Consider the following 12,463-nt stretch of genomic DNA (forward strand, 5'->3'; position numbering starts at 1 on the left):
AGTTTCCCTTTCGCAGATAATTTGGCCTAGCTTGCCAGTATTGTTGGCCTTAAGTAAGGAAGCTTAGATAGTAGAATTGCTAATGAGCATTCTTTATTTGACCTAATCATTAGAGTAAGAATGCTTTGCCTGTGTTAAATCCTTGGTTAGCTGAGATAGTTGCAATGTAGATAGATAAAAAGGAATTCTTCAGGCCCTGTGTCCCTGGAAAGGGCTGATAAGGAGAAGCTGCACAAGAACCACCTAGTTTTGGATATGCAAGGAGGGTATGAGCAAGACAAAATGGACTGAGCATGCGTAAAGACAAAATTCAGTCAGCGGTCAGAGTGATGAAGACTACTGACTTCCTCCAACGACCACCAGAGGATCCCTAACGACCATCTAAGGACTTAAGTATGCATGCATCAGAGACATTTACATATATTAATGAGTTCCAAGAAATCTCATGTTTATATAAATTAATCTTATGAATATGTATGATTTTGCAACATATAACCTCTGTGATCTTGCTTGTTTGTCGGAGCACTTATGGTGGAGCGATCCCCAGTGCTGCCCAGCGCTGTAATAAAGGATGCCTGCTTAATAGTAACTCCGTTGCTATTGAGTTTTATTTCGGGAACACTCTGAAACTCCAGTTCACCTGTTGGGAGATTTGGATTTTAAAGGGTAGTCTCCACAAATTTTGTTTCATGAAGACCATTCTCTTTCATAGTCAAAATGAAAACAAAGACTTAGTCAAATATATCAAGACAAACAGACCACACAACTTTGAAGTTTCCAGCATTAGCCTTTTTCAAATTCTGATGAGTCCTTTTTTTTCCTTACACTGAGTCTTCAAGGACTAAGGTATCGCACAGTATTAAATCTCTCATCCATGTTAACTAATTTACTTGGTACACTCCACTGAAAAATAATGGACCCCGTGATAAAGATCACAAATGCTATTTCAGGTCAGTCATGGGTTTTTTTGGAGCTAAGAAGAAAATAACAAAATAACAGAAAGTAAATTTAGCAGTGGCCAAATAATGACTGCAGTTTCTGTATAATATAATCTATCTTTCCCTCCTTCCTTTGCTCACTCAGCTGAACAGAAATCTAAACCAACCTATTCATTTACCTAGTCCTGGCTACAAATACTGAAAGACCAAACTGCTGGTTCAACTATAGTTTGCATGTGGTGAAGCAGATGAGTTCCTGGTCAGTTCATTTAAAAAAATAATAATCAGTATGTCAAGCTGCATCCATCATAAAAATATTTACATTTTTTGACGTGTTCTTTTGAAAAATCTTTCTGATTTCAAAATGCTTTTCTTCAGCCCAAGCAGCATCTGAAATCCTCAGCCCTCTCCAGCTTCCATAGGCTGTCAGAAATGAGAAGCATTTATCTCACAGAAAATTCTTAGTTCAGTGTGAAATATTGAAAAGGTGATGTGTGGCCAAGCCAGTGATCTACATTTCAGCAATCTTGGAATAAGAATACAGAGGGGAGACACAGCGGACAGATGAGCAGGAAGAGACCAGAGTCATTAGATGAAAGGAATAAACAAGTTTTGAAGAGAAATAGGGAAGAGAGAGGTGCATACTTGGCAAAACAGATAGGTAACAGGAAAGACGTGAGAATGGAGGAAACAGAAGTGGAAAGCTGAAGAGCAGGAAGTATACAGGGAGTATCCTGGGAATAAAGCGTACTGGCAGTAGGGGCAAAACTGAGGACTGTGCATCACAGTGAAGGTCTCAGCAACTACGTGGAATTAACTTGAGAATTCAATGACCAAGGTCAAAACATGAGATAAAAAAAAGGTATTTAGCCTTACATGGTCCTAGCAGATTATTTCTATTTCAGTACAGTGTCATTGCTCTGCATTTTACATGAGAAAGCTGGCATGATTTCCTTCTCCAGACTCTACTGAGCTGGTAGAGATACTGCAGCTTTAAATAATGGGTTTAGTATGCTTTATGGGGATGATTTTTTCCATTATTACAAAAGATTGTGAACCAAATCTCTATGACACTTTACTACGTAGGCTTAGGAACTAGTTAAACTGCTTATGACCTTCATTTTGGGGATTTATTATATCACTAATTTGAAGACTAATTTTCATGACAAACATGGATAACTTGGCTGTTCTGTATTTTCCCTATTTTCTCCTTTAAAAATATCACACATATTATCACAGTGGTTCTTAGACCACTTAGGTGTGGTTCTTAGAGCTGGTATTTTAATATGTAGGTATTTCTGGTTTTGAAAGTCGAAATTATGAAATTTCATAGAAAATCAGTTATTAATTAAAATAAGTATAGAGGATACAGATGTACACAGCTGCATTTTCTAGCTCCTTATATTTTAAACAGCTGCAACATTCTGCAACAAACCAAGATCCCAGTTTTGTATTCTGGGTTGCTATTTAGTTATTATTTTTTACAGCTTTAATCAACGACCTGCTAAAGCTAAGACAGACCAGTGTTCTGTGCTGTTATTTGTAAATTAACCTTTAACAGTCTCAAAGCAACATCACTTTTGGTCCCTGCACATTCTTTGCAGTGACTGCTTGATGAGTCTTAATTAGCCCCTTTTTCTATAGATAAGGAAGGTCATTTGAAGAAGGTGAATAGAAACTCACTGACACTTAAGAACAAATTGTTCTCCATTTACAACCACAATGTAAAGCTATATCATATGAATTATGTTGTACCTGAGGTCTTACAGCACTCAGTTATTTTCTTAGGCTCTTTCTCTTTAAACTGAATTTTTAGAAAAATACTTCAGAAGCCAAGAGCCCTCTGACAGTATTGTGGTCCCCTGTGAGCTTTTACTGGAATGTTATGCCTGCTGAATTTCAAGAACAGTGTCTGTCGCAACAGTGAGAGAGTCAAACTTAAAAAAAAAACCCATCCATTTCCTTCTGTGCTGATGTTAAATGGACTCAAACATGCAGAGAGATCAAATGATTATTCCATGAAAAGAACAACTAACTTCAGTGTGGCTTTCTGTCCCCCTCATCACAATCTATTACCCAATCTTGGTGTCCCTATCTTCTTTCCAGTGACCTATGCTCAGTAGTCACTTAAGAGTACACACTGGGCCATGCCCAATGCTATCTGCCTCCTATAGACCTAGCACCCTTTTCCAATTGTTTCACTCTACCAGATCCTCTGTGCTCACCTTCCTATTCCAAGATTTTTACTGGTGTCGCCCCTCATGTCCTTAGATTTCTCTGCTCAGATCTCTCCTGCTTACACTAATGCCCCATCTCTCATCTGGGCCCTTCTCATGCTGTTCCATTGGAAGAAAGTGTCTGTGACAGAATGTTCTTATTCAAGGAGGATTTACTTGCTTGACATACAAAGTTGTGAAACACAGAATTATATATACCACAACTTACACTAGATAATTATAATAATTTCTTCTCCTATCAAGGCATTCTTGGACATTTTTATTAAAATCCATGCAAGCATCCCCTTTCCCTTTTTTCACAGCTTTCCCACAGTCATTCCGTTCACAACTCTCTACCCCAAACCAGCAGTACAAAACTTACTAGGAAGACTGATTTTACCTTTAGGATCATTTTGCATATTTGCCATTCCCATTTCATTTTCAGTATTCATCACTTATTCTACAGCCCATGCCCCACCAATGGGCTTCTTCTGCATTCTGGCTGACTGGAGCAGGAACCATCCTCTGGGGGCAACATAAATCTATTCCAGAGCAACTGTAGTTCCCAGCATAAAACCTAAGAGTCTCTATAGTCTTTCAGGACAGTCTGAGAGTACATGGGCATGGAATATCCCCAGCTAGCATGGCATGTGTAAAAAGGTCACAGTCAGGCAGGAGGTTAAGGAACAGCAGGAAAAACTGAATAAAGAGAGGGAAGCTGTGATAGACACAAACTTCAGAGGACAAAAAGTTGAAAGAGGCTTGGGGTGATGGGACACAAGGAGCTATACATTTTTGTATAAAGATTTTATGTGTATACAAACATATATATAAAAAAATATGTATATATACATACATATATAGCACATACAATCCTCTTGAGACCTAGAGTTGATCTCTGGGTTTCTTGGCTGTAATATTCTCCTGCCTTTTCAAGTAGCTATGAAACCCACAGCTAACCTGTCTCTCCTGCTTATTTCTCTTAAGGAATAGCAGCCAATATTACTACTGCTGTTTACTTGGCCAGTTCAAGGGATAAACATATGCACCATGAATGTCAAGCATGGAGGGCTGCCCATGTTGAGATCAGTAGATTCTCACACAGTATAATTGCTTTTTTCAGAAGAGTGCTTTAAAAAACAAGGCTACCACCTCTCTTCTCCAGCTAATTACCTGGGAAAAGGAAACAAAAATGACAGGTATACTTAGAAGAATGTTACCACTGCAAAGTTAGAAGCATAAAATTACCATATTTTAGGATTGCATTTTCCTATGCAACCTTAAGTCAGTCCCTTGTGCATATTTGTAAGGCTAGACACCAAAATCCTAGCTTCCTTGAAGTCAGTGGTCTATTTGCCATGGACTTCAGAGATGCCAGTATTTCACCCACTGTCTTCACCTATGTGCTTCCAAATTTCAGATGCAGGTTTTCCCATGAGGTCTTTTCCTCTTTTGTTTACAGAGTTGTCTGAATGGAAGGTTTTTTTCCCCTCTATATATGCAGTGTGTGGCCCAGTGCCTTATTTACTGCACACATATAAAGCCTACATTGAATAGAGGATTTAAAATTCCTCATGGCTGTTTTTCATCACAAAACCTTACTGTTCTCCTGGGTCTTATATGTGCTATGAATGCATCTTTAGACTGTTTTGTAAAGCACTTGCATTACCAGTTCTGTTTTGTAGATTGGATCCTAGAGCACAGAGAAGTACATACAGATTTGTCTAATGCCCACTAATTCTAAGCTCTGAACCATGCATAGGTCTGATTTATTCAGAATCTTCAGTATTGTATGTTTAGAGCAAAGTTTCTGTTCATCTTAGTTTCTATTACAAGCTCCCACCATTTCTGCAAATCAAGCTCCATTTATTCCAAGTTAGGCATCCAGAAAACAAAGTTCACTCAGATTAGTGGTCACCTATAGAAAGTCTGATGTAATTGCCAAATCTGTCGAAGGACACAGAGCAGAAACCAGAAATCTGTCTACATTTCCTGGACTCACTATATAGCATGTGGGGGACAAATGAGATGCCCCAGAGAGCTAAACCCCATACTCTCCTCTACCCAGAGGGAGTTTGAGCCTTATTGTCCCACCTCACTTGGAAGTATCCTGACTACAAACCTACAAACTATTGGACAGGTGCATAAGAAAATGCAAAGGCAATTAAAAAATGAATCGAGATTCACTGTCCCCTGCATGGGTGAAATATGCAATAAAATCAACAGGAGTGTTGTCAGTCAAATGAGGACCAGGTTTTGCCTGGGCAACACAAATTTGCTGAAACATCATGTGATGTTCGAGTACAGCTATGCATCAGGAATTAAGGATTTACTGATTTAACACTTGACTTGTTCATCCTTCTTAAAGTATTCCTATGACATCATCTTTGAATGCTCTCATTGATTAACTCTCTGAATCTGTCTCTGTGAGGCATCTTATCTGTGGCTTTTGTGGATTGTTAAATTACACGAATGGTTTAATGACAAAGTGGTTGGGATTAATCAACTGACTAAAGCAACTGCATGGAGAACGTGTGCAGAGAACACATTGGAAGGCTTGGAAGTGGCTTCTAGTAATCAGAAGTTGAGAACTGCAGCTGCCACAGCATGCTGATGGTAACAGAGATAATAGCTTATCCAGGAGTTTATCTGGACACAGGTGCAATCCATTCATATGCAAATGATATGTTAGGAGCAAATGGGTTTGTTGACTCAGTCGACTGCAATTGACCTTAATGAGTTGAATCTCTTCTAAAAAGCATCAGTTGTGTATGTTAACCTGATGAAAAATATTACAAGCCTTGAACCTAAGCCAGAAAAAGAAAGCAGCATTGAAAGAGATATTTGTGGGAAACTGCAGATAGGAGTCTAAAACAGTGGTAGTAAATTGCTGAAAATGTGATGCATGATGACCTACTTAAGTTATGAGAATTAACACAATCATGAATCCTAACTGAGATTTTCCTATGAATCACCTGTTTGCTATTAAGGACCAGGAATATCCACAGCTTTTGCTTACAAGAGAAGAATATTACCTGAAACCCACTAAAAAAAGGGCTAATTAATGTTATGTCAGGGCCACTAATCCCTTGGGAGTAGACAAAAACAAAACAAATGAGTCTTCATTATGCAGGAAAAAAATATTCATTTACGAGGAACCTGATTCACAAAAATTGGATTTAAAGGCAGTTGTATAGCATGGATATTCCGTAATGCAATTTTAATTAGTCACATTTTCCTGTATGGCAGAAAAGTTTCCTGTTGCTGAAGATATTTCTTGAAACCTGTTTGAATACATTACCTAGAAATAAAATCCACAGAGAAACAATGATCTACAATGCTCAGTCCAAGTGCCAGAGTAAACAGCCTTGGCACTGGGACTGTCACCTCTCCAGCTGCCCAGATCCACAGGGCCTCCTGCCAGCTTCCCCTCTCACTATGCCTTACAGTTTTCTGCACCCTACATAGCCACCAACATACAGAGCAGGGTGTGTGACAGGGATGTATTCATTGCACAAGTGCCTCATTGCATGGTCATGGAAGAAAAGAGCAGTAAGAGCCAAGGATTACTGCTGCTCCTCAAACAAAGAGATGTTCAGGTTCCCAAAGTGAGTCTAAAATGGTAAGACCCAAAAAGAATAGCAGGGAGGAGTCCAGACAGTGGAATGGGGCTCTGGGACCCAAATGCCAATGGACCTCCTCAGAAGACAGGACCATCCTACCTTTGCATTTACATTCAGGTACTTAGAAATCTGCGTTACCAGCAGGCGAACATCTGGGTGAATATTTGCATCCATACTGAACTTGGTATAAGATAATACACTAAGTGCTCAGTCAAGGATGATTAGTGCAGCTGAAAAGCCTGAGGGAGCCCCTTGTAAAGGTTAGAGTACTTGTGGTGACATTTTCAAATGCAAGCTCAACAGTTATGCACCCTTCATAACATGCATGAGCTGAGTCTTCCTGCAAAGCCTGCAACAGAAGGAAGAGCACATGAAAACCAGGTAATTATAGCCTAGGGGCCCGTTATACATTATATTAATTTCCAAATCTGTTTCTCCAGACAACCCTTCTGCAACACCAGTGCAGGTTTTGCTGGGCACCATTAATTCATGGATATGTTGTAACTCTGAGCGCAAATCCTGAAGTTACTCCTCAGCCCTTTATCCAGGTAAAATTCCCATTTAAGCCAAGGGAAAGTTTTGCACCAAAAAGTATTAAATAAAGCAGCTCTCACATCTTTTCTGCTGGAGACCCCACTTCTTGGCCTTTGACCTGCCTCTGTGATATAAGCTTTCACTTCTCATTTGAATTTCTGGAGGACACGCTCACAGAGCTGTCATACAGGGCTCACAACCCTACACAGGGCATCGACTAAGTTGACAGCTTAGTTTGGACATGACTGAAACCACTGATCACACCAGTGACCGGCTGCTCCGCTGCCTTTCTATATTATTCCTGCTCCAACATAAAAAGTGAGAACATTTTATTGCCTGCACTGCAAAAGGTACAGGTGACTTTCTTTTCTTAACTCAATGAGGACCTTTTGCCAATTCTTATTGACTGCTGTGAAGTCATCAGTCAGTGACTGAGTAAATGAAGCTACATTCTAAAATGTGTTTGCGGTCATTTATTTTGACAAGCAAATCATAGTTTAGTTTCCATCATCATGTACTAGTGAAAGAAAATAGCTAGCAAAAAAAATAGGTCTGATTTCACCACAGAAAATGAGAAGAGACATTCAAAGAGACTTACTGGGTTTGTAAAAGATAACAAAGGGAGAATAAGCTCCTACTCCAGTTTTACTGTTCTTTTGAAATGGAGTGCAAATCAGCTCTAGACACAAGCATTTTGAATCTGAATGCACACATCAGAACTGAAGCCCTTTCATTACACAAACCAACAACCTCTAAAGGCAGGGTGAAAGCTGAGATGAGGACTCTTATCTCCACTGCTCATCTGAGACTGAGTAAAGAAAAAGATGTAGTTTATGCTTTATTATTCCACTCTGTCTAGATTCCACAGACTAATTTACAAGAATTTTACTCAGAGACACAAAACAGAAGAAAAACTAAGACAGAAGCATTAGGAAGTCTACTTCAGTTAACATTAGTTACTCACATATATCCTGGATTTTCACACCCTTACCTGGAGTAGCACTGGAAACTGTTGGCCACTGCTGATCAGGCCCTCCTGGTCCTCCACGTAGGACTCCTGCCTCCTCCATATGCACAGCACTGAATAAACATATATCATAGTTAGATTATACAGTTTCCCTCTGCCCTGGGCTTTATAACATTTCCCTTTCTTGCTACTCTTCAAAGGTCATAACTTTGTTGCTGTGCAACTACTACTATAGTACTGCATGATGCTAACAAATTCTGCTGAAGCATTGGAGAACTAGCTATTTTGACTTGTAAAAGTTATCTTTGATTATTTAGCACAGTTGTGGCATAATTTATAAAACAAACATACCTGCAGGACACTTCGCTTTCATTGACTGGAAGTTGCTAACAAGGAAGTTACACACCTTCTTTGCTGTCATGATGTATTAGCATTAAAGCAAATGATAAAAAGTTGGTGGTGTTAATTCTCAGCTTCTGTCATTGTGCTGCTTTAAGAGATTCCACTTTCCTGGGTTACTGCATGATTCTCATGAGCAATTCCAAAAGAGAAATACATTTTCTCAAATGCAGTAACTAACACAGCAAATTTTACAGTATCACATCGTGACCACTTGGCCTTGAAAGCACCCATCTTGCTATTAGGCAGCACCTCAAATGGAAGGAAAAGAAAAAAAACCTGCTCCTTTTAATGCAAAACTAGGCACATATTTGTGTGCAATTCCTTAGAGAAACAGTATTCTGATTCCTGTGTCCCTACTCTCTGCTCATCTGCTTCTCAGCTCCCTTCCACACTCCAAGTTGAACTTAATGGGCACTTTCAACCAAACGTGACAGATGTCAAGGGTCCTATGGATACCAAATTTCTACAAGTTTTATTAAAAATTAGCATTTTATGAAAATCATCAGCTGGGCAGGTCACACAGGCTCAGGACCTGAGATTTCAGGCAAGGACGGGGGCTGCCAATGTGAGAGAACAGAGGAACACATACAATTTCCCAGAAAGGCTTCATTAGCTCTCCTGCTTGTGGGATGAATTACTTTAAATGAGCTCTGACTTTTCATTAATTGTTCAAGTAACTTCAGGCAAGATCTTTAACTCTGTACAGAAATGAATGTGGATCCACAGGATCACGCTGGGAATATACAAGAGCACTCCTGACTCTAAGGACCAGTAGATGAGATGCTCAGGTAGGCAGGAGAATTCCTGCTTCAGGATCCTGCTCCCCAGACTGTTTATTCATTTTGCAGTAAGCAGTCAGGGATTAAAAAAAAAACCAACAGCAGGAACATAAAAGAAACAAACTAGTTTGCCCAACAGGCCACAGAATCAAGCTTGCTCTTTCTTCCTTTCCTTCTGGTCCCTGAGGTTTAGGTTCCTTTTTATACAGCAGCCCAAAGTCAGCTGGAGAGGTACACTGTGCCCTCACCCACAGGAAGCAGTCTCAGGGATGGACAGTCTGAATCTGAGTTTTGGACTTCAACCTTATGAAGACTCTCCAGCCCTGTGGATGATGGATACAAGGTGATGACTACAGTCCCACTGCACCAACAATTTTGGGAAAAGCATACCGTCCTGTACTTTGTAGTGCCCCTAGGAACTACTGCAGCCTTATAATTGCATCTAAACCTGTAATGTAGTCTTATTAATCATGTCAGATTACACCTGAATATATAACCAGTTTTCTAATCTGCTCAGGAAGCAAGAGCAAAGATATTATTTTATTTAGGCTCTACAAAACCAACTTTATTATAATTCTTGTTTTCCAGGTGTACTGAGTAGGAAATTATAGCAGAGACTGCTTGCGATGTTAGGCAGAGGACTTTCGAAGATGTCTAAAGAGATTTGGATACAGCCTCACTTTTCCTTCTTTGAAAATCCAACTCGTATCTTCAAAATGTCCTTTAAACTATGTTAATCATCTTGATTGCACCATGTGGTTAATAAACAGACTACAGGAGCAGCATGCTTTTATGGTTAACGAGAGACAACAAGATGGAAAATGCATCAATGCTGCAGACAGTCTATTGAAACGTATCAGCACAGATTATTACTGGGAGCTTTAAAGTAAACAAAAAGTGTATAATCACAGTTAAATAATTCAATAATTGGAGCAATTATGCCTTGACAGTCAGTGTACAAAAAGGCAGGAGGTAAACAAAAAAAAAGCACAGATCTATGGTAGTATAATAATAGCATAAGATGCAGTCAGACTGAATCTGTAACACTTGGAGATTGGAAGTGACAGCAGCAGAACTCAGGTGCTTTCCATCTCAGCATACAGATATCATCAGTCTAGGGCATCAGAGGAGCCAGACAGCTTTGTCCTTTTCCCAGAGGACAAAGACAGAATTCCCCTTCAGATGGGGAAACACCATACCTTACCTTTGCATTCCTGCCCTTAGGGATGCAGAATAGCGCCAGTCAGGATTGGGGTGTTTTGGCTGTAGAAACAAAAGCCCAGGACAACGTTGTTAATGTATGTTAAACGTGCTGAAAAGCATATGCATCTGGCTAATTTTGTCAGAAGAGTCATATGGAGCTAGTCAATTTTTGTGAACATTCAGAACTGCCAAATCCTTCTACAAATCTAAAGAAACTTTCAAATGGACACCCAGAGATTGTCTCTGTAATAAAGAAACTTGTTTGCTTGTCAAGGACTTTGGCTAGAGATGATCTCTGTGGAACGACGTTTAATGCTGGACACTGGTGGACGGTTATTTCGTACATTCATCAACATTCTGGGCATAGGAAAAGAACATCATAAATCCATAATACACATTGTTGGTTTACCTGATAAGCCGAGGAAACTCAAGCTCCTGCACTGAATAGTATCTGCCTGATGACATATAAAATACAGCCCCCTGTGAAGGGGACGTGTCGGGTAGTCTGTTTGCTGTGAGGTTTCTGCTGGCATTTAGTGTACTGCAGAGGACTGCACCAGATTGTATCAGATTTGCAGACTGCAGCAAGTCTTTTATCAAAGGCAGACGTGTTCTTTCATAATATCAAGAACTACTACATTCTCCATATTCATCAAAAGGGCACAAGAGGTGGAAGGGGAAAATAGCCAGCAATACTCTTTGACCAACAAACCTCAGCATATGCTGATCTGCTGCAGAATGGCTTTCTAAATAAGGACATAATTAAGAAATCCTCTGTTGATCAAAAATTGCTCCAGAAAATCTCTTTTGCATTGTCAGGGGACTATCACAATAATTTTCAACTACAGCCAATGAATGCAAGCTCAGGTCCTTTAAAATTAAGCCCTAAGCACATAACAAGGTTATTTCTCAGGATTCTCAAGGCATTATTCTGTAGGTGATATCGCAGCCTTCTTAACTTCAGACACTTGAATTCAAAGAGAGAACTTATGTCCAGAAACATAATGGACTACACTCATTCCTGGTCTGTCTTGTACAGTGCCAAACACAAATAATATATGACAGTAATGGTTTAATTCTCTTCAAACTATTGGAGAGACATCAGAAATGAATTTTGTCCCATTACTTGAAAGAGAAAAAGAAAGTGTTGAACGGTCTGAATTATTTAAAACCAACTCTGTCTTTCCTCTTGAGGTTTGGGATATGCTTTTCCCTGGATCAATAGGTTTTATTCAAATAAAAATGGAGCAATTACAATCTATCACCATATTTCCTGGGTCCAGCATCACTCAAGAGTGAGATACTCTTGCATGACACACATACTAGTTTTCTTTATAGTCTGAGTTACACAAAAAGGAGGAGGCTGCTATTTGCAACCACACATTAAACATCTGTGCTAGCAATTTCCTTCCCATTTAGCCCCCAGTTCTCTGGCATGACCAGGTTCTGCTGAGTTTAGCAAAAAATGGCTTGACAAGGAGATCATTATGCATGGTTCCAGTATTTTCTGATTCATTCCATTTTGGCCACAGTCCCAGGGATGTCAAAGCAACTCTAAAGTCAACCATGTAGTAACAATCAATGAAAGAGGATAAAAAATAACACACCCTAATCAGACCTTCTCCTGAGTTTGCCTTTCTTGATGTATGAAGGGTGCTGACACCAGAATATTTGGCTTTTCCTCTGCTGGGGATTTTCTTATAGCAGAGAAACTGCTGAACTGGGGGTGCGGAGAAAGCCTCTTTGCTCTTTTTTGCAATAGGAGAGGCACAGGTTGCTAATTTGTACAGGCTTATATGCA

The 12,463-nt window shown here is 39.6% G+C and overlaps 1 protein-coding gene across 3 annotated transcripts in view; it reads right to left on the reverse strand.

The window, feature by feature from the left end:
• Positions 1–12,463, reverse strand: part of LOC142413726 (protocadherin alpha-C2-like) — a 104,787-nt gene that overhangs the window by 31,921 nt on the left and 60,403 nt on the right. For all 3 annotated transcript variants that reach the window (XM_075510143.1, XM_075510144.1, XM_075510142.1), the window contains exons 2-3: positions 10,664–10,722; positions 8,303–8,391 (exon numbers count right to left, since the gene is read on the reverse strand). In XM_075510143.1, the coding sequence (XP_075366258.1) occupies positions 8,303–8,391; positions 10,664–10,722 (148 nt within the window). The remainder of the gene's footprint in view (positions 1–8,302; positions 8,392–10,663; positions 10,723–12,463) is intronic.

Source organism: Mycteria americana, chromosome 8 (assembly GCF_035582795.1).
Source record: "Mycteria americana isolate JAX WOST 10 ecotype Jacksonville Zoo and Gardens chromosome 8, USCA_MyAme_1.0, whole genome shotgun sequence".
Classification (NCBI taxonomy): domain Eukaryota; kingdom Metazoa; phylum Chordata; class Aves; order Ciconiiformes; family Ciconiidae; genus Mycteria; species Mycteria americana.